The 23,734-nt window shown below is 36.8% G+C and overlaps 1 protein-coding gene across 2 annotated transcripts in view; it reads left to right on the top strand.

Moving 5' to 3' along the window:
• LOC149794150 (cytoplasmic aconitate hydratase-like) overlaps positions 1-23,734 on the top strand; it is a 145,057-nt gene that overhangs the window by 28,097 nt on the left and 93,226 nt on the right. The window contains exons 5-9 of one of the 2 annotated variants that reach the window (XM_089968225.1): positions 235-384; positions 3,834-3,903; positions 5,144-5,327; positions 8,270-8,409; positions 17,902-18,073. In XM_089968225.1, the coding sequence (XP_089824351.1) occupies positions 235-384; positions 3,834-3,903; positions 5,144-5,327; positions 8,270-8,409; positions 17,902-18,073 (716 nt within the window). The remainder of the gene's footprint in view (positions 1-234; positions 385-3,833; positions 3,904-5,143; positions 5,328-8,269; positions 8,410-17,901; positions 18,074-23,734) is intronic. The other variant, XM_089968226.1, reaches the window with a different exon arrangement.

The raw sequence follows: 23,734 nt of genomic DNA, 5'->3' as shown, positions 1-23,734 counted from the left end.
TGCATGTCAGGTACAGTCAGGGGGCATTCATGTGACATAACTATGTTAATTGTTTCCTTCCTCTTTCTCTTATAGATTGGAGTTTGGATGGTGGTGGGGGGTCAAGTTGTTCTTAGGTGTATATTGTTGTTTGATTTTATTGTAAACCATAGAAAGAAAACAGCCACATTCAAGCCATTTTGAATCCAGCCACTTCTTCATACCAGCTTATTACACCTTCCACTTCTGTTTCAGTCTCATGACATATTCACCCAATCCTGGAGGCGGAGGTCAAAAGTTAGATCTGGGCTCAAAGGACAGCTCTGCCTGTAGAACATGTGCCCCTAAATCTGGCCTTCCTATTGTAGACACTGTATGTCCCTTTCATGGACATCCTACACCAGGGTTGGTAGACAAAAACTTGTTTTAATGTGCTTTCTGCTTAGATTGTCATAATTGTTTTTAGTTGCTATACTTTTCATGATTTCTGTTAAACAGTTGCCAAATGGTAAACTCAATAATTGGGATCCACATTACATTCTCTTTATTCGTTGATGAATAATTTATGCATACACAGAAAGTGTTTGAATTGTTTGCAATAGCCTTAATTTAGTTGCATGGACATGGAGCAAGATATTGCTATCACTTTTGGCAAGGATGATGGCTGTTTTGACTCGGGAAATCACCAAATTGTTAATGGTGATTAAAAAATATCAGATGGTGATTCTTTTAAATAACAACCAATATATCGATTGAGAAGTTTGAACTTTTCTCGATGGTAACAGATTTTGCTATCTAGTCATTCACATATTTTTGAGGTTGCATAAATGATGTCGGAGACTTGTCTTTCCTATGTTTCTTAATGCTAGAATGCACATAAATGCATACTTTATCAATGAATCAACTTTTGTTTGATTGCAAAGAAACAGTTAAGATCAAGTGTGGAATTTAGAATGGAGATAACAGTTAATAATGGGTAACGATAAATTCAAAATAGAAAGTTCCTAGTTAAAGCTGTCAAAATTTTAGAAAACTTGTACTAGGAACCCAACAATCCTAATGATCGATTACCCAGGTACTCGATCAAAGGGAAATTACATTAAATGTGAACATGAACTGCTTTGTTGTAGGTTCATACAGGCCAACCCCCTCAGAGATATAAGCGTAATTATTACTAATATATGTGGCAAAAAAGCATGATTTGAGCATAAAAGTGTAATCTATATATTACATGCCATAACTACTGAAAACCATATACAATTACATTTCTTTGCTACTTACCTGGATCTGCAGTTATTTAAAATTCTTGTCACAATCGGCTAAATCCATGTGGATTAGTTTAAGAATACAGACACAAAATAAAATAATACATTATTTATACACAACATTCACTTTAGTCTACATGTCTGTCTCTGAATAGTTTTAAAGTCCAAAAATTCTCAATACTGCATTTCATCATTGTCGAATTCCTCTGTCAGATTTGTAAAGTGCTATTGATTTGTCCTTTTCTTGATGCAACATGTTCTTCAGTTTAACAAAATCCCTCTTCTCTAGTCGTATACCATTACAAGTCACATCAATAAAGCCTGTTTCTCTTAGTATTTGGCGCCATGTTTTTTTAATATAGACTGGTCTGCTAACTAAGTGTATCAGAATATAATGAATCTGTGACAAATGGTTTCAAATTCAAGAATCCCATCTGCTTTCTTGGAAAAGTGTCATGAACAGTTACTATAAATAGAAAATAAGGAAACCGTTTGATGTACATGGCCAAATGGTAGCACATGTCAAGAATATAAGATCAGTTGATGGAGGTGTATGAGGGATCAATACACAGCATCCAATAATCACATGACACAAGTCTTAAACTGCACTTATTACTCTGTGTCTTGCTCCTTATGTTGCCTGATATAATCTTTGATCTGAACTTGGAAATATAGATTTTTGTTTTACATGAACTGTAGTAAAAGTCATATAGGTCATGTATGTGTTCAACAATTTCAGTAATGGTGTCATTTTTTAAAATTTGATTATACATACCTTTAAATGGCAATTATTCACTTTATTTGGATCCACATACATCTATTATCCTTTGGACGGTCAATATTCACACATCCTGAGAATTACATATGGCAAAACAAATGTTTAAATAATTGGACATTTTCGGACAAAATCAGCCTAAAGGTGTGATCCAGTACAATCCGGATTGAATGTCATGTGCAGTGATGTAATAATGAAAGCTATGCAAGCTGATAAGCAAATTCATACTGCCCTGTATTGTGTTTACATCCTGGCCACCATTGTAAAGTCCATAGCAATTGATAGTTTTCTGTCTGAAGTTCCTTGATGACAGTTAAGGTGCAGATCATTCAATAATCATGACTGAATAGACCTTTATAAAACAAAATGAGTATTAAATTCTAAAATAACAATTTATGTTTTAATTTAAAATGAATAAATGTTTATACATAACCTTTTACAGTAAACAGGTACCATATGTTTATTGTTATTACCCAGGTAATTATGAATGGGCAGGTACCTGAGTTCCTAGATACCTGTTGACAGCTTTATCCATAGTGCAGCCCCTTTGTATTACACATGATTGAACATATCATTCTTTTTCTTGGCAAAAAATTGGCTCTGCAGATGAAATTTTAGCACCAACCTAGCTTAGCAGCAGTGTTATCATCAATCTCAAGATTTTGTTGTTTTTTAAGTTATACAGTGTGATGTTCTACCCAGCATGATTTGCAAAACCTAGTATCTTGGTCAATTGTCTTGGTGTATGCTGGGGAAAGACACTTGGTTTCCAGTTCCATGGCTTAATTAGGGGTTGAAAATTCCTTAAACCTGAGGTTGGGAATTTAGATCTTGGGACCCAGCTATTTTCTCCGTTAAAAATCTGTTGAACTAGGCACATGCTTACTATTTATTGCCTAATGTAAACAAGTAGGATATACCTTGGATTTCATCCACCAATCAAGCAGGCAATTTTCAAATGTGGTTTACACAAGAAAAGCCAAGATTTGCCTTGAACCTCAGTCCAGGGAAATCCTTCATTATCATTGTTGCATCTATGAGCTGTTTTGTGTCATGTATGATCTGCTAAGGTAAAATGTAAAAATTCAAGCTTGTCAGGTATTTATTTGGTCACTGTACAAAAATAGTCTATTTCTGTGATTCTTCTAATGAAATAGCAGAAACTAGTGGGTTCTTTACAGATATTATGGGGGCTTCGAGTGTCTGAGTGGTCTAAAGTGCTCACCGTTCCGGATCACTGCCATCTCACCTCTGTCTGCGTGGGTTCGAGTCCAAGGCTCGGCTAGCGTGGGTACGTGGGAAAGTCTGCCAGTAGCTTCTCGTTTAGTTAGTGGTTCTTCCCTGGGTTTTCCAAGGTATTTCCTCCACCAGTTATACTGGCCACCATGTATAGCCTATCCTGTGCTGAAAAATGGCGTTTAAACCATGTACAACAACAACAGATATTACGTACATCTGAGAGGGTGACATGTATAAGGCGAAGTTGTTATTGCATTTACAACATGTACAGTGAAGAGAATGTTGGCATACCATTTAGTTACTTTCATGTACTGTGGCTGATATTTCTTTGGATATTGTGCTCATGGAAATTGTACATGATCTAAGCACACAGCCAACTACAATGAAATTTGCCTACTTTTAAGCATACTGGATGGCTGTTATGTCAGATATAGTACATAGACTGTCTGCTCTTATTGCTGATCAGGAACTATTATAAATAGTCTTGAATGTGCTTACAGTATTAAATATACCGTAAGAGTCATAATTCTCTAAAGTAATATATATCTTTGAATTTAATTACTGTTCTTTTTCAGTGCTGATGCTTTAGGGAAGAATCAAGAACTAGAGTATGAACGCAACAAAGAGAGATTTGTCTTCCTTAAGGTAAAAAAGCTTCTCTCACTTATTCAGCATAATTAACAGCTGCTAAATTCTGTAATGCATTTGCATGGTTGTAATTTCTTGCACATCTTAGTAGTTAAGACACTAACAGAGGTAATAATTAACCTTAGCAGTTTACAGTATGCATGTAGATACTCATAAAATTACTTTCACATTTAATGCCAAAATAGATTTAACTTCATTTCTTCCATAGTGTCAAAAACACTTTCTTGGGTTTCAGTCTTTTTATTGGAAACTTGCTGAAATAAAGAGAAATGTGCAGATGTAACATACAAGTGATACAGGTTGTATATGTGTGGTACTATTTCAACTGTAGGTTTCATTTTTTGGAATTTGATAGCATGTACCTTTAAATGGCAGTTACTCATTTTATTATTGGTTTTTATCAGTCTACATTCCATGCAAGATCATGATTTAACTGCCCAAGGAAATAGTCCAACAAAATCAATTTTTAAAGTACATGGATATTTTTAGACAAGAGCAACTAAGAAGTGGAATCCAATGTAACCAGGATTGTGTGTCAGACATTATGATCTCGCAATGAAAGTTACAGAATTATTGAATAAAATTTTGTACTACCTGTTGCACTAGTAATAATTTGACCCAGTGTTTGCTTTTCTTGACAAAGTTTTGTGCCAAACTGCCATTGTAGATGTCCATAGCAATCATTAAATTTCATCTTGATTTTTGTGATGACAGTTAAGGTGCAGATCACTCAGGAATCAGGAATTAACAAACTTGGATTAGCAACAACAGTATTAAGTTTGAGATCAACAATTAATATTTTATTTAAGCACAGTTAGAGTACCTACTTGATCACATTGACATACATTGTAGTGACATTTGTAGAATGTAACCCTTTATTAAAACAAATTATTTGAGTGTGCCAAATGTAGTGATATAGTAGCAGAATCATTCCAGTAAATATACTTGGGGACCCTGGAAGGCATTTGCAGTGTTGTGTAGTCACCTATAGATGCAATTTAGAATTTTGTATCCTATAAACTCCCTTGAGTAATCAGAGTACTCAGGCAAATTTTTTTAAATGCCTTCCCTCTGTACTGTGTATGTTTAAATGGAAAAGCCCTCAAATTATTTTTGTATACATAAAGTAAAAACAAAGCTGAGGAATTTAAAATATATTTGAAATTAAACTTTGAAAACTTGATTGATTGGTTTTTCTTAGCAAATCTTTTTATGTTTTTTTGGTATTTTCTTTCAGTGGGGAGCACAGACTCTCAAGAACTTGCAGATTGTTCCACCAGGATCAGGAATTGTTCATCAAGTCAATCTTGAATACCTTGCTCGGGTTGTGTTTAATGTTGACAAAATGCTTTACCCAGACAGCTTAGTTGGCACAGACTCACATACCACCATGATCAATGGACTTGGAGTAGTCGGCTGGGGTTAGAAAATATGTTTTTTCATCATCTTTACAAAGCTTAGATAAATCTTTTGCTGCCTTTTCAATCATTTACGTGAATAAGAAAATTTTTATGGTGGTTCTTTATCATAATTGGCATTTAATATGAATGATATGGTAAGGAAAAAAATGGTAGATGATGCTTAAGGTACCATGTGCATGTAACATAGCTGAAAATTGTCTCTTTTTTCTGTATTTGTCCCATATTATGGACCTTGAATATAGCTATATGTTTTTCTTGTTAAAAATCCAATTAAATTCAATTTAAAATTTCCTTTTAATTTTCTGTTTAGAACAGGCTGAAAGTAAATGTATATCGGGCTAGAGTTCTAAGATACGATTGGTTCATTCAAAATCGAGGCTATGATGCCAGTCTTTCCTCATCATATTAGATTGTGCAGACAGTTGCCTCTATCAATGTATCACATCTTCATGATATTCAACTTCGAATCTTGTCAAAAAAGAAAGCAGAGATCAGAATTTTTTCCAGCAAAGAAACAGAACTGGAAGGACATTTGTGCTTCTTGTTTAGATTTGTGAAACCATCTTGTACAGGAGAAAACCTTGCGTTTTGCAAATGGTGTAACTAAGATTTCCCTGTTGGACATGGAGGCACCCATGACATAAAACAGCATGAAAAAGCTAGTAAACATCATCTTGCTGCTTCATCATCAACAACACAGCCTGAACGGTTATAAATACCAGAGAGAACCTTAATGTAATCCAAAAATTCCTTCCACTAAATTTCTTTTGGAAGTGAACCTTCCTCTTCCAGTTGCTAGTGTCGCTGGGGATTTATTTTGCACACTTTTTCCAGACAGTAAAATTGCAAAGGATTAATTGTGTGATAGAACAAAAACAGTACAGTAAAAAAAAAACTTGCACAGAATTCAGATCACCAATGAAAGATGATTCATTGGAATCGATAATGATTGAAAAAACAAAGTTTGGAAAAGGCTCCTATAAATAGCCTGTGTCAGAGTGTGGGTGCATTGTACTCTTGCACCTTCTGAATTGGCACTCAAATGGAACAGTGCCCATACAGAAGGTAGAAGAGTGCAACACATGACCATTTGATATTAAATAATTAAGTTATTTTCCTACTTTACTGATGGTTGTAGATGCTTTAAATGCATTAAGTCTTAAAAATCAGTGTTTGTTCTTGAAAATCAGCATTTCTTTACTCTGGGGTTGGCTTGTATGGCATGAAATATTTTCATTGTTGTAAATTTTTTTACAATGTTAATTTGTCCTTAAGTTCAATCAGATCTTCAAGGACAATGTTTATTTGAGTTTCCTCACAGTTATTACAGAATCTCTTTATTTGAACTGTCCATCATGCTTTGGAAATTTATCATGAAATATACGCATTGTAAATTCCAACTTGTTCAGTCTGAATCTTGACTGCCTTTAAAAAGGGAAAGGTTAACATGTGAATTTGGTTGGTTTTCAAACTTAATAGAGGAGTAGAATGATAGTGGTATCTAAAAATGAAAGAGTTCAGTGTTTGTAAAACATGTATCATCAAACTTCCCCATTTTAACCTCTGACTGTTCCTGTGGCCTAGTGGTTAGATCATCTGCCTCAGATATGGAAGGTCGTGGGCTCGATCACCGGCCGAGTCATACCAAAGACTTACAAAAATGGTACTTACAGCTACCTCGCTTGGGGCTCAGCATTAAGAGGTAAGTGTTAGGACTGGTCAGCGTGGTGTCAGGATAATGTGACTGGGGGGGACATCATGCTACATGTCTGTGGCATGATGCCCCAGTGCTAGACATCACTTTAAACCGCCACACTGCAGACATCGTAGCGATGTGACTGAAAAATTGTTAAAGCTATGTTAAATATGCAAATCACACACACCCATTTTAACCTCTATCCCGAATTTTGGACCTCTTGAGTAAGTCCATGATGGCAATGACTGCCCATGGGTAAATGTTGTATTCATATATGTGAAATGCCTTTCCATGTCCTGAAAGTATGGATGTGGTTATAGCATGGGGATCTTGGTAGTTTTAAAGTTATGATCCAAGCTCAATGTCCCTTGGAGTGTATTGATTGACCCCTTGTACCAATGCCCATTATGTATTATTATTGAGTGGAAATCTTTGTATTTTCCATGTTATGAACCTGAATAAAAACGGACCCCAGAATCAGTGTTAGTAGTTTGTATAAATATATATTTTTATGCACAGGAAGGATTGATATAGATGTGAAGCTGGATCTCAATTGTTTCCAAGTTATGACCTAGGGGCTAAGTTCCTGGGGATAGGGATGAACCCTGGTTCATTATCGTTGTCATGTCTAACTTGTTTTTTTCATGCCAAGTAAGTATATATGGCTTTTTGATTTGGATCACAATGTTTTGTATGTCTTGTCTCTGGTGAAAAGTCCCTGGTGGGCGTGAAAAACACAGGTGCATTGCCGGGGGTTAGGATCCCAGTCTCATTTGGTGACACTTGGGTCAATGATCACACTTGCCAGTTATCAGATATGTGAAACATAAACTTGCTGTTGGTATTAAATGCTTACATAATATCACCGTAACTCTACATTTATTTCAGACTGCAGGGACGAAAACCTAATGATTGAATGATTGGTGTTTAATGTTGCATCAGTCTGTGAAAGTTTACATCATGCAGCCGCCATTGATATAAAGTGTTTTTCCCAGAGAAAATTAATGCAGCTGACAAGGCATGGTCAGGAAAGGATTTGTACCTGCCCAGCAATTTGTTTGTACCCCACTCCCCTTGTTCTCTGTGCCAATATTTGAAAAAAAAATTCTTATTGAATGCAGTGAAATTGCAATGGATAACTATAAAATGAATCGTCAGTTATTGTTTTGCACTTTCAACTAAATGACTGGTTCTTGAAAATCTTGCACACTTTTGTGTTTAAACATATTCCCGATTTTGTGTATAGGTGTTGGAGGTATTGAAGCAGAGGCTGTAATGCTTGGGCAATCCATTAGTATGGTGCTACCTGAGGTTTTGGGATACAAACTTACAGGTACAGTCAACCCAATGACCACCTCCACAGACATTGTGCTGACCATTACCAAGGTATGTTAATAAAGATAAATCGATTGCAGTGACATTTTTAGCATGGCTATTACAGAATTTGATGTAGGGGAATGGAGTTGTTTGAAAGCCTATTGCTTAAACTTCCATCATTTATCAAGTTTTTAATAGACTAGTCACAAATGGAATACTTGAATAGTTTTAATTACACCCATATTTAATTAAAACAAGTGCTTTCTGTTGCAGAGAACTACTTTGGAACCCAGTTGGCTTTGAGAAGTTTGTCCTTTATTGTGGTTCTCTATTTTCAATCAAGAATAATCATTTATACCCACTTAGAAATGATCAGATGGTAAAGAGACATAATCTCATTTTATTTGCATAGCAACAAATATTAAATTATAAATGTTTCATGTTGAAAGTTGGCACTTGTGCCAGGAGTAGAAGCTACCAACTAGTTAATCATTTGTAATGGCATATTTCAACCTCTGTGTGTGTGGGTGGGGTGGGGTGGGGTGGGGTGGTGGTTTACTCTACTCTGCAAGGCTTTGGGGTTGTTTCCTCTTCAGATATGCTCCCAGATCACATTAATGTTAAATATATAAGCCCTACAAAAGAGATGAAAATTCATCTTCACAGTTTGTCTCATAAACAGAGTGCAATAGCTCTTGCCCATTACCTCCCCTTGCCACCATCATGTGTCGCTACACGATTCCTCAGATAAATCCACGTCAGTATCATTGTGTGTAATAATTATTCCTCTTTTGGTGGTATACATTATTTTTACAATTTTCAAAATTTTTGTGGTAATGTGTCACATCTTGGACTTTGTTTAGAGTGCTTTACAACATGCTATCATTTGAATGCATGTTGTCATTAACATTTTAGCATGCACTGATTATTTAATGCTTTCTCTGTTATTAATGGGTGTTACATTAGTAACTTGTTAACATGCTGATAGGAAATGGTTACTTTGTATAACATGCATAGTATATTGCTCTAGAATTCTTTGAATTAAAGGATTGAAAGGAAACAAATTAACTTATGCTCATTATATTGTTTCCACTTAGCAACATAATGTAGGTCAGCAAAGTAACTTTAGAATTTGTAATCTGTACATTGAAATGGCTTTAAATGCCAGTTTATAGGAATATAGTCAGATTTGTTTCGTGTGACACATTTTGTTGTTTTGTGCATGGTCATCTTTTCCGACATCTGCTTTGGAGTCTTGAAAGAGAAACAATCAGATTTGGGAAATGCATGTTTTATAATCCAAAATGTTCTTTAATTCCATTCATTAATGGTCATATGTTAACCTTGAAAAAATTAATTTCATCCTGGAAAAGACCTGGAAATTTATATTTAGAAAACTGGGGGAACCATGAATGTTCTTCAAAGCCGGTCAAGGGCACGGAAAAAAGGACTCAATGCAAGACTAGTAATCAAGACATTTTACTTTACACCCTCCACATGACTCGTTATCCAGTTTAGCCATGTCTGTGGAGGACATATTACAGAAGGATGCCAATGGAGATCTTGAATTGAGGTTGAACAATATGATTCATAAAGCTTTGTGAACAAGAATGTTGCCAAGTGAATACAACAAAGTTAATGCATACAGATCTGGCAACTCACTTGGTACAAGTCCAGATGCCAGCCTGGACATGATATAGATGCTGAAACCAGGCATATTGGAATGTTTTTTTTAGATATATTTTGCTGAATGATCCAGACAGGTTCATTCTTGTGGTGAATTATTTAACACTCTGGTTGTTGACCAACGCATCCAGCCTACATGTTGACCTCACTAATACATTTGCAATCCCAGATGTCGACAGAACCATCCAGCCATTTGGACACAGAGCATATAATAAAGGTTCAGTTTTTGGACATCATTCATTCATACCATCATGTCTTATGCTGACTTTGCTGCCTGAACCCTGCCAGCCAGCTGGCAAAGCTAGCTAGCTAATTCTTTACAATGAACCCAACAGCACTCATAATCCTTACTACCATATAGCTGCCTGATGCCATCCATGATTGTCCAACTAATTGCTGTCTAAATCAGGAGATCTTACTGAAAGATCCTTCCATGCTGCCAGGCCTACAGCTTCATCTTGTGACTGTTAGATCAATCATAATGATAGATTTTCCAACCTAACATGCATATATGGCCACATAGTTACAAGTACGGCGATCTTAGTGATAGATCCATCTGTCGAACCAGGTATGTGGCTTCATATCTCTACAGTTACATCAAGCCATACCCACAGTACAGCTTGTACCAGTACCAACCAGACTGCCTTCTGTACAGCTGGTAACAATGCTGGCCTTATTCCTTGCAAATTAGCTGTCCATACAGGTACAACATCAGCGAGTAGAGCCTGCTTCTGCTTTATTCACTGCTTACCCACATGTTATTGGCCATGAATTAAATAGAGACAGTGGCATTACATCATTATTGCCACAGGGAATCTTTTATCCTGAAATGGTTGCAGTCTCTTAACAGTCTGGTACAACACACATTCCACCATCTCTCTTACTGTACTCCAAGCATTAGATAAATAATTTCTTGCCACATCTTAGTGGGTTTGGAACATTGTCATCACATGTTCAATATTCAATTTGGCCTCCTCAGTGAGTTTCTGACTAGGGGTGGGGAGAATTTCATTTATCCCACCCCTCCTGTTTCTTCTTCTTCTTCCCCTTCATGCAGATGTACCTCGGATCAGGAGGACAAAATTGTTCAGCAGGAGATGAGCATTCACTGATAAATGGCAGTGGACATTTTATGAAAACTACAATTTCTGGGTTCTATTCATGGATGTTCCATACCAAAATGGCCAGTGGAAGTTAAACTTGAATATTGACTTAAGTTGCCCCAATGAATTCATTCTTCCTCCAAGGTTCAAGATTGAGATGGTGAGATCTGTTCATGTCTTCATCCAAATGAACAGGTATGCCATCAGTCTTGTTTTCACAAGTACCTTCTTTCATGTCCCTATTCACCTGGTGTTGCAAAGTTTCTTTGATTTGGTTACTGCAATAAGTTTACCAATTTTGACTAGGATGACCAGTCCTAACACTAACCTCTTATTGCTTAGTGCCAAGTGAGGCAGATGTTAGTACCATTTTTGTATGTCTTTGGTATGACTCGTCTGGGGATCGAACCCATGACCTCCTGCATCTGAGGCGGATGCTCTAACCACTAGGCCACCGGAGCGGTCGATGCTTATGTACAGATGGCAGTACGATTGAGGAGCCCACTTGTCAGACTTAAAATATGGTCAGCAGTAAATGGGGATGGAGGGGGGAACTGCCTCTTTACATAAACATCTACAAGAAAGCTGTCATAAATGCCTTTCAGTTCTAGAAGAATGGACTCGGCAAGAGGTCAGTCCTGATTATGTCAGACAACTCCATAATGGTGACTAACCTCTTCAAACAGGGACACAAACCACCCGATGTATGCATGCTGGTTTTGCAGTTTCATCATCAGTGCTGCAAACTTCAGATGAACATACTAATCAGACACATTCCCAGCAGACTCGGTGTTCTGGTCTATGTTCTTCCCAGAAAGTGTCAGGTTATCCATATGGGATGGTTCTTCATATATTGGATTAGGGGTTGTCCAGTGATCAGCCTTTTGCAGCAGGGTGGAACTAGAATTGGGCCACCTGAGTCTCATGGGTTCAGACCCTAAAGTTGAATGCACTATCAGTCAGTTGGTTGGGGTTATGGGCATTTGCCTACTGCACACTTGGTTTTAGTACTGAAAATAATAAATAGATTTGATAGCCACTCTCCTGGGTCAATGATCTACTCAGTCTAGTGATACACCTGCCAAGGTATATTACACAGACATGATTTTTCCCCGTTTCAAAGCAGAATTCTGCTTTTCTCCTGACTTGAATCCGATTTTTCTTGATTTAGTCTGTTTTTTTATTTATTATGTCCGATCCGTTTTTTTGTTTTTCAAACAATCTGTTCGGACCCATTCCGCAACGACCCTTGTAACGTATTCGCTCCATATATTAGTTAGCCCATGACTCTCGTAAAGAGTATTCTGATTGGTCAAAAGTTGAAATTCATCCAATGAATCTTCGTGTAAATGAAACTGATGGCAATGGAAAGAAGAAGCGTGCTTACAAAATATAGCGTCCCGAGTTGTTGAGAGAGACCATGACTCGAGAAGTTTAAATAAAGATTTAAATGTATGGAAATGTGAATGGCTGGAGTGAAAAGTCAATGGAAATTTAGTTGGTCAGTTTATAAGAAAACTGAACGCTCAAGGTCTGGCATTTTGTGACCTCTGCAATAAAGATATAAATTATGGAAGTCGTGGTTGGAAGAGTCTGAAACAGATGTAGCCCTCTGTCAGAATATGTGCACTGCATGTCACCAACTCAAGCTGGAGCTTGAAAGGAAAAAGGCTTTCATTGAGAAGGAAAAGAAACAATTGCACATTGAGCCAACAAAGTCATTGGTGAGAAAAAGGAAGGCTAAAGAAATCTTTGATAAAGCTGCAAAAAGAGCTCGACTGGCATATCAACAGGTTTTGTACAGCGGACAAAAAGACAAGTGAATATATGGGATTATTTGTATATAGGTGATGTACTTGGGTGTTTATTTTACAGATTTGTTATGAAAAGAGAAAAGTGTAATATGTTGGCAGCAAAAAATGCCTAATTATTGACTTAATTATGATGTTAACACTGACATGCGCATGAAATAACTTAAGTACCAATAGTATTGGAAAACAAATTCATGTGACAATAAATATTGTGAAATTATTCAAATTGAAAATTTTTGGTAAGTTTGTTAGTTTTTCAGATGATTATTTTGTTATATATTATGATCATAAGTTGCACCAGGAGCAGCTTTTCATGAGTGTAAAATGCATTTTTGGCCGGGGGCCTTCCTGGATCCCCTGATCAGGGCCACTGCCCCTCGAAACCTTGTTGGGGGAGGACCCCCAATTCCCCCCTTTCAGATTTTCAGCTTTTTTTAATGGATTACACAAAAATTTCTTACAATGACCATGGGAGCAAGTGTTATACCACTGTACCATTTCTCTTTCATTGCTTCTGTTCGGGACAGCATTGGAAAGGGAAAGAATTTAGATCTTAATTTGTGGAGAATGCTTATGAGGGAAAGGGACATGTTTGCAGGGACTAGTGTTGAGTCATTAACTTAGTCCTGTCAGTCCAATTGAATGCCAGAAATCCCTTTCTCTGGCTCAACAAAGAGAAAAATGGTCACCAGTTACCATCAAAGGCTTCCATTCCATAACTGACACATTCTGCCATTTTGGCAGAAGAGATATTGGTTATAATAAAGACCTGTCAGACCTACTGGCCAATGTTGATTGAATAGACCAAAACCCCTCACCATGTTTCAAACTGGAAACTGTCCTGGATCTTATCATTGCTTAGGTCAGAAAAATCAAGCCATTCGTCTGGACCTTGCTGAAGCTGTTATCATACTAACCTGTTTCCTGATAATATTAGCTTCAGCATACAGGTTGAGTGAATTGACTTTTTAGTCAACCTTTACTATCTTCATCTCAGATTGTCATATGATACTTGTCATCTGTAGATATGTTGTGGGCAGTAGCCATGCAAGATTGTCACTGTACCCTCATACACTACTTGAAGTGCAGCAGAATAAGGACTCTTTATCCCTGTGAAATCCACTCGTCACCTGCCAAAGCCAGATGATCTTCATGGCTTCAGGGGGTTATAAGCTTAGCATACTCTAACATCGCAAAAGAGAGTCACCTCATGAGAATTTCAGCTGAAGAAATAAGAGTGATCTCTTTGAGCCTCATATTGGAATACAAAATTTCAATCTGAGATGTCGTAGAAGCATTACCTGAATCTGGAAGGTCCAGTGGCTGCAGCCAAAATGACCACCAGACCCAATTAAGCTAACACAGCTTCTTAGCTTTGCTGGATTTGCCAGTGAATTTTGACGGCAAGAAGATTTCGATAATCATCTTAACCTGATAGAGCAATAATAGTTCTTGTGAAGATAGGCTGTGATCAGGTTATCAGTCAGATAGGGAATCACATCTTTCCTCCAAGGTATAGGTATAGGTAGCATGCTCTGCATTCTATCCTCCTGTTACCTATTCTCCTAACATTAATGTGATCAGGGAAACTGTTTGAAGGAGAAATCAAATTTTTAAGTAAATTCTGTTTCTCTGGGAATACTTGCACAATCACATTACATAACACCCTCCCAACCACACTGCAATGCTCGCATTCTCATTGGTGTATCACTCGTGTTTAAAAACTAGCAACACTGGTAGTGGCAGGGGTAGGTAATATGCAAGAGTTATTGCCCTTTGTCTATACAAGATAGAATAGATTCATTTTCTCCTTTTTAGTAGGGCTGGAGTTGGGATGTAGCAGGCTTATATTCTAACATTAATTTGATGGGGTCAGTATTCTCAGAGAAACAAAATTTATTTAAAACTTGCTTTATTCTTGTCTAGGACTCACAATTCCAAACAATGACTTACCCCTCTGGCAACCCTCAGGTGAGTGCCTGGCTTTTTTTGATCCCCAGCTCATGGACCAATTTATTCCCTCATGATGAATGGTTGATAAAATTGGTTGTGGAGGTGTTTATTCAGCCAGCCCCCCTCCCCTCTCCTAAGTCTCCTTCATGACAGACTCTGACCAACCTAATAATGGCTGACAGGAGATAAAGGCACTACTAGAAAAATGGGTGGTTGTTGTTGTTGTTGTAGGGTTTAATGCCATTTTTCAGCACACGATAGGCTATGCACAGCGGCCAGTATTAATGGTGGAGGAAGAACCTGGAAAAAACCAGGAAAGAACCACCGACCCACAAGAAGCTACTGGCAAGCTTTCTCACATACCCACATTGGCTGAGTCCAAGACTCGAACCCACGTGGATAGAGGTGAGATGGCAGTGATCCGTAACGGAGAGCGCTTTAGACCACTCGGCCACTCGGGCCCCGAAAAATGGATGGTAGAGATCAATTGAAATACTGCATCCCATTGTTTCTTTTGCAGGCTCTTCTTGGTTGAGAAAGCCAATGGGAAATTATATGTATATTATAAATTACAGATTTAAGTAAGCTCTACATATTCATGAAAGCTAAAATACTGATTGTCCCTCTGATGGGATAAGTTATGGATTACCAATTTGCTCAAAATGGCAGACATGCCCAGGAAAATCTTAAGTCTTTAAGTTTCTCAAACAGTAATCTTTCACATGTGTCCAGAGAAACTTCTACTTCACGCATGACTCTTGTCTGGTAGACCTTGCTCAGGAAAAACTTAAAGTCTTCAGTCTTGGAGAGGATCTCTTCAACTAGATGGCCCTCCACTTTTTAAAAGTATATGAGGGGAGATGACCCATTTTTTTGTGACTGGTTTCATGCAGTTATGTCACACCTCTCTGGCTAGCTAACTTATTTCTTTTTCTTCTTGAAAGTAGGAAGCTAGCACCAATAACTATTAAGGGATATTGCTTCATGATTTATGACACACTGAAACATCACAGGCATCTTGACATTAGCCATAACAAAGATATCTCATACTTGCTAATCAACTCTGATCTATCCCGACCTTGCTTGTTAACTCAGTTCCTGAAGTGTAATCTATCATGGTTATTGATATGGCTCAACTATGCCGAGTTCAAACCATTGTCCACTGCCCCTTTGAAGCAACTATCATACAAGGCATGCTTTCTAATAGTCTTGGCTTTGGCATCGAGAATAAGCAAGGTCCATGTTCTGTCAGCTGATCCAAACTAACTACAGTTTTATTCTGAGGGTTCATTCGTTTTAGTGACACAACTGATTTTCATCACTACAAACAGGCTTCTTTCTACTGGCAACCAGAAAATAACTTTATGGCCCCTCTCATTGATCTATGACTTAATAGAGGTAAGGTCACAGGACCCGGTACATGCTCTCCACATTTATCACAAAACACACAAAGTATCTGTTTCAGATGCCAGAGGCTTTTCCTCCCACACACGAAGCCAGGGATACAGGACATAACCCAACAAGCATTACTCTCCTGGCTAAAGTAGTCATCCAGTCATATCTGGAATAATATTTGGTGCCAGTCGTACATCCAGATACGTTATCACTACTCCCCTAGAATATATGCTCATTATGACATTGGGTTTTAGCAAAAGACTTCTGATGATGTCTGCTTTGTCCTAAATGGAATTGGTACCAAGCTGACATCCAGTATTTGTAGCACCACAGCTGATTTGAAAAAGAATATGAGAGATTGTTTCAACACTTGAGAATTAAAAGAAAGAAATGGTCTTATCTTGAATTCCTTGAAATTCTGTTTTGCTCAGTAGAGCATCAGTTTCTTTAAGAGACTCTTGTTTTTAAATACGGTACAGTGAGTAGATATATATTGGTTAGAGAACACTGCTATCAGACTATGAACCAATCTTGGTTTCTCCAGTCTGGCACTAAAACATTAGAAGTCCACTTTAAAAATTACATTCTAATAATGCTTATTGGAAACTGCATTAATGATAAACATATATATGCTGTTATTGCTTCGTTAATTTTATTTTTAGATAGCTTTTTCCTCAATGAATGTTGTTTTTTTCTTGATATGTGAACACTCAACACCGTTCTTTAACACTGTACTTTTTTAGCTTATGAAGAGTTTATGGGATGGTCTGTTGTCTGCTCATCCATGAGCACAGATTTGTTGTTGATACTTCATCTGAACTTCATGGAGGATTGCTGTGAAACTTTACCCACACATATTCATTCCATGGTCAGTTGGTCCTAGATGTTACTTGCACATCCAAAATGGCCACCACAGTGACAATCTTGAAAATCTTTATATCACTATTCCACTGGAATGAAAAGTAATATTGCCATGGGGTTTTCATCACAAGATTTCTTATGATGTCAAGTTTTGGTCCAAGATGAAAGTGGTATTGATTTGATATCCAATATGGCCACCACAATGGGCATCATGAACATATTACCATCACTGCTCCTTTTGAATGGAGTTCTTATGAAACAACTTCATATGTATTGTTGATCCTAATGGTGCCATTCAGAAATTCATTATGCCTGCCACAGTGACCATCTTGAAAATCTTGTTATTACTAATTCTTGAGATCTGATCCTATCAACATTGTGCTTTAATCAAAAGAGGTTTTATGATGACTAGTTGATTCTAAATAGAAATGGTGCCAATCTGATATCAAATATGGCCACCATAGCATCATTTTTATTTCTTCAAAACGGAAAGGTAATCAGTATTGGGTTTCCACCAGAAGACTTCATACGATGTTCTTTTGGTCCTAATGAAAATGTTGCCAAGCTGGTATCCAATATTCCCACCACAGTAGCTAATTTGGAAATCTTGTTTTTGCTGAAGAATAACAAAGAACTTTTTAAAAAGTATTCCCTTTCTCACATTGTGGTTTTATAACTAAGAGTGCACACATTATTTGAGTGGTTAAAGTTTTGAGTGGAAAAAATTTCATTGAATTTTTTGTTTGTTGCAGCATTTACGTACAGTTGGTGTTGTAGGAAAATTTGTAGAATTCTTCGGTCCTGGAGTCACTGAGCTTTCAATTGCAGACAGGGCAACAATTTCCAACATGTGTCCAGAATATGGTGCTACAATAGGATTCTTTCCCATTGATGAGAAAAGTCTTGTCTACCTCAGACAAACTGGTGAGTGTGTTGATTAAATTTGTTTCATGCCCTTGTGGCCCTTTGTGGGGGCCTTATTTTTGCAGTGCCTTTGTAACCTTGTCAGGATGTGGTGACCTAATTTTTGTCATGCCTGTGTAGCATGGTGAAACATAGGCATCACTTTTCAAGTAGCTATGGCACTGATGGCATCATTGTTGTCAACAAGAATTAATTCATCTGTTTAAGTTTTTGCAAGTCATATACAAGGGGGAATGCATCAGCGCACAGATGGAAGTGAGAAACCAGGTTATGTAGAACACCTTTGCATCAGAGTTTAAAATGAGATTTGTAGGTATTTAACTAATGATTTTTAATATGGATTCTCAGTAACCATCATAATTAACTGGCCATGTTATGTCTTCAGTTTTTATTTGGTTATAGTTAATTCTCAAAAACTTGCAAGTTGCAGACAAATAACATAACAATATGCTCCTTTACCTCAGTAAGGACTATGAATTTACCATGTTGACATTACAATGATAAAATCCTGTTACTTGAAAATATTGTTTGTTTATTAAATTTTGCAAGTTAATTCAGTGGAATGCTTGTAAATACAAATTAGTATTATACAGAACTACCCATTTATCTCAAACAGCCTTGGGCCCAAGGTAACATTGTCAGCATAAGTGGATATTAAGATAAATGTAAGTGGGGTGGGCTGAAAAAGTAATCAAATTTCGCATACAAATGAAATTTGCCATTAAGGGGTAGCCTATTGTCAGTGAGCAGCATTTACATAGAGAAGATAGACCATTGAAATTTGATTAAATGAAGGCAAAACCAGCTTGAGATACATTTGTATTATGAGGGGTTTGTGTTACCATTGTATAAAACAATCTATAATGTGTTGATTAATGTACATATATGTGAAAAATCTATGAATTCAAGTCCAGGTCACATGTTGGAAAATTCTTGTATCTGTCACATCCCATTAGAAAACACATATAAACATGTATATAAAAAAATGGTAGTCCTCATTTAATTTCTATGCAATTGTTGATAAGTGTGTCAGTAAACAATTAACTATGATATTCATTGTTGCCAGCAAGATGTGGCTGTATAGTTGTTGGATACAAACTACCTATACTTAAATTGGCCTAGATTTTTGTATGCATGAGACAATAAATGTAATCATCTTGCTTATGATAGCAAAGGGATGAGGTTATTCTTCGGGAAATGAAAATATGAACAATTGAAAATTTGTCATTAACATTTTTGTGAAATGCCCACCGCCAACTTGGTTAACAACCAGAGGTTTTGTTTCAAGAGAATTTAAATTTATTTGCATTTAATGCCTCTGTTAATAGTCATTGTAAGCATCAAAACGTTACTTTTTTCTTGCAGAAACTTTCATGGTACAACAAAATGTGTTCCAATCACTGATTACTTTGAAACATGCAAAAATCGATCAGATTCCATTTGCTTTTATTAATGTTTGGTGCTGACTTCATTTGGCAAAGGATGCATTGTTTTTATTTAAAATTGTAGCTGGCATGCTTTGCATTATTAAAGTCACTGTGAAAGGCCAAATTTGTAAGACCAAACAAATGCCAGTTTGTTATATCATTGGCAACATTATAGCTTGGTGACAACATCAGATAATTGTAGTACAAAGTATGGTCGGAACTGGCAAGTTGTTGACATAAATGATTAGAAAACAAAGGATTTTTGTTCAAGTCTGGATATATAGCGTCTGTCATCATGTACATTTATTTTTTATCTCGAGGTTGACATAATCACAACAAAATTTGGTAGTAACAATAAGACTTTGGACCAGGGACATTGCAGTTTTATCTACATAGGCAGTTTGGTGACATAAGTGATGGCAGTATATGTGGGCAGGATTGTAATTAAATTTCAGTTTAATAAATATGCCATTGTTATTGGATTGTTATTTTCCAGCTCTTCTGGAGTATGAAAAATAAAAATAACTTTTCATATGCATCCTATGGATAATTTTTTATTGCTCGATATCTTTTGATGCACCAAATCAGCATCTTCTATTCCTGGAAGAGATCTTGTAGTGGATAACTTGATTGATCAGAGATAAAATGTATGAGTTATTGGCATTTTTTCCAAGACTGGTTATTTTTTTTGACACAAGGTCACAAATGGAAGGACTTTGAAAACTATTAACATTAAACCTAATAATGTATTTGCCATAAATGTGTGTGTATCTATGTGATAGGTTTAGTTTTGTAATGCTTTAACAATTTTCAGTCATATCGCTATAATGTTTACAGTGTGGCATTTGTAGTGATGTCTAGCACTGAGATATCATGCAAAAGACATGTAGCATCATGTCCCACCCAGTCACATTACCCTGAAACCAGGCTGACCAGTCCTAACACCAACCTCTCGGTGCTGAGTGCCAAGCTAGGCAGCTGCTAGTACCATTATAATAAGTCTTTGGTATGACTCTGCCAAGGTTTGAACCCATGACCAGTGGTAAGAGCATCTGCCTTGGATGCGGGAGGTTGTGGGTTCAAACCCCACCTGAGTCATACCAAAGACTTAAAAAATTGGTACTAGCAGCTGCCTTGCTTGGCACTCAGCATTAAGAGGTTGGTGTTAAGACTGGTCAGCCTGGTTTCAGGGTAATGTGACTGGTTGGGACATGATCCTACATGTCTGCAGTGTGATGCCCCAGTGCTAGACATCACTATAAACTGTCACACTGCAGACATCATAACAATATGACTAAAACATTGTTAAAGCTACCTTAAAATCCAAAACACACACTCAAACCCATGACCTCCCACATTCAAGGCTAATGCTCTAACCACTTAAGCCACTGGAGCAGTCTGCCATAAATGAAAAAATCTGTTTTCATGAATTCAACCACCTAATTAGTAGTGTATATTTTATTTATCAGTGAAAATATTTTACTGAAACAAATTGAATATCTAATATTAAAAATAAAAAATATTTTAACTGAAGCATACAAGTTATTGTTCTGAAGTACAAGTTATTGTTCAGCAGCATTACATTGACACTGAATAAAGAAGAAAGAACTCTCAAGGCAAATTGCTTATCAACTACATGTATTTTATGAATATGACTGCCATCTTCTGATCTTCATCGTTCTGTTTCCATTTCTTGTAATAGCTGCTATCATCATCATCATAGTTACCATTGTCATTATAAATAACAATAATTTTTGTGGTCATCTTCAGTACCATCAGCCACAGCAGGTAAATCTCAACTCCAGTGAACATGCTGGTTTGAAGACGCCATGTCTTGTGGTTTTTAGTCAAACAAGAAATAGTATAAATATCTACATGCAACAGCCAGTGTGTACCATGAATTCAGCAACTTAATTTTTTTTCCAAGGTCAAAATGAGTTTCATCTTTTATTGGGAGTTTTCAACATAAAATTTAAGTTTGGGATCAGAATGTGTTTTGAAGGATTTTGGTTTACTGGGAAAAGAAATGATACTGAAGAAGAAAAATTCGGCACTCCAACATAATTTCGGTCTTGGGCTGATTCCGGTATACTGAGGTTTCAGTTTAGAGGAGTTTGACTGTATCTAGTTGGACCTAAATTAAATGGTGCTGATTGGACAGACATAATTGCCACCATGGCAGCTGTATTGAAAATCATGATGTTGCTATTCCTCCTGTACAAAAAGTCATATCAATATAGAATTTTCAACAGAAGCTTTCTTGTCATATCTGCTTTTGGGTGTTAAGGCCTTTCAGATTTGTATAAATTATGCTGATCCACTATTCACGTGTCCTTCATTATGAAAAACAGTTAAACCTTCAAAGGTCATATATGGAGGTGTTTAAAGTTTTTGTTGTTTGAAGTTTAAGACTTATAACCCCCCAAGCAGCAGGGAAGTCGTACAGACCAGGTGGCTCAGATAAATTTAAGCCTCCCACCAAACATTTATCCGTAGAAGCCTCAGAAAGCAGAAATAACGCCTCCTACGCAAATTAATCCGCAAAATTTCAACCCAAAGTGCATTTTCAGACATAAAAAAAAGGCAGCTTTTTTGGGGGGGGTGGTAAAATTTGTTTGTTATTGCAAATTCGGACTGCGGATACTAATTTTATTTCACAATAAAACAATATAGTTGAAAATAAGATGAGTCGAAAAGTTAGCACAGTTGGAGAACCTCATTCTGCCAGATTAGCGCGAGAGCAATTAGCGGCATTAAAGAAGTTCATTCCGACAAAACGATTATTTAAGAGAAATGTTCGTGGTTACGAAGATATGCAACATGGAATTTCAGAAACTTCGGCAAAATGGTTGAAGCCAGTAACCGGAACAATTGAGCAGGTTGTATATGGTGACGAAAAAGATCCAGATACCAGAAAACGTGGAATATTTCCTATGTTGAAAGGTATTGAGGATCAATCACAAACATTACCCGAGCGATTAGCAATAGCAGCAGCGGCGCAACAACTTGCAATTGATGATGGAGGACAACCTGGAGAAAAAAAACCTGGAAAAGGAAAACCTTTAATGATAAAAGGAAAGTTTAATATTGAGAATTTAAGAGAAAATTTTACCGAGGAGGGATGGGATATGATATCGCGACCTCTCTCGGCATTGTATACTATAGAACAAATTGGTGATTTTGCGGAAAATTATTTTAGCGATCGAAATGAATATTTGACTCCAATAGGAAAAAAAAGATATGGAACTCGTGATAATTGGTACAGCATGGTATATAAAGTTTATACGGGAAAAACACATGTGAGTGTAGTAACGGATCCGCGTTACAGAAGATTTTTAGAAGCGGCAAGAGATACACAAAGATTTAATAAGCAAGTGGCGGAAGAAAGAAAACAACAGGAGAAGGAAGAAAAAAATCTAGAGAAAGAAAGAAAACAACAAGAAAGAAAAGAAAAAACTAAAACACGAGGAAGAAAAGTAATACCACAGGAAGATATTCAACCACAGGAGCCAATATTTCAACCAGAGGAATTAGGAGCTAGACCAAAGGAAGATATTCCACCACAGAAAAAAGAAAGAAAATCGAAAAAGAAAAAAGATCAAAGTGATGAACCGATAATTGTACCCGAATATAAATCATCACCGGCTATTAGTTCGTTTACAATTGATCCTAGTGTATCAGCGGATAATTATTTGAATCCAATAAGATTTTATTTACTTGGTAACTATGATTCAGTAGTTCAAATGGCTGCGGATGATTCTACGGAAAATAAAAGATTCTTTTTGCGAAAAGAATTTGATGCTAATAAAGTTAAAACTGTTGATTGGTATGCGATAATGTATTTTGGTAGTTTAGGAAAACCAGTAAGATATTCCGATGAAGATTTTGGGAAATTTATATCGGATGTTGGTAATTACAGAATAGAGTTATCAGAGGGAAAAGCAATAGCAAGAGCAAGAGCAAAAGAATTTTTAGCAACATCTAAAAAGGATATTCCTGCATCAGCATACTCCTACCTCGATCCATTACCTACAGATGTTTCTACTTTATTACAACCTCTTCCTCCTCGTCCCACTCCTCTTTCATTACCTACAGGTAAGGAAAGTTCGCCACCTGAGAGAAGTGGTACTCCTGAAAAGGCTCAACTGGGTAATCTTCTTACTATAAGGGAAAAATATCCTAAACAAGATAGTCCTACAAGGGATTTGCCACCGAAGTCATCGTCGTCAGGGAC

Source organism: Sinohyriopsis cumingii, chromosome 8, assembly GCF_028554795.1.
Source record: "Sinohyriopsis cumingii isolate HCF-2022 chromosome 8, ASM2855479v2, whole genome shotgun sequence".
NCBI classification, from domain to species: domain Eukaryota; kingdom Metazoa; phylum Mollusca; class Bivalvia; order Unionida; family Unionidae; genus Sinohyriopsis; species Sinohyriopsis cumingii.
The sequence above is the reverse complement of the archived record's forward strand: the minus strand, read 5'-3'. Positions and strand labels throughout refer to the sequence as shown.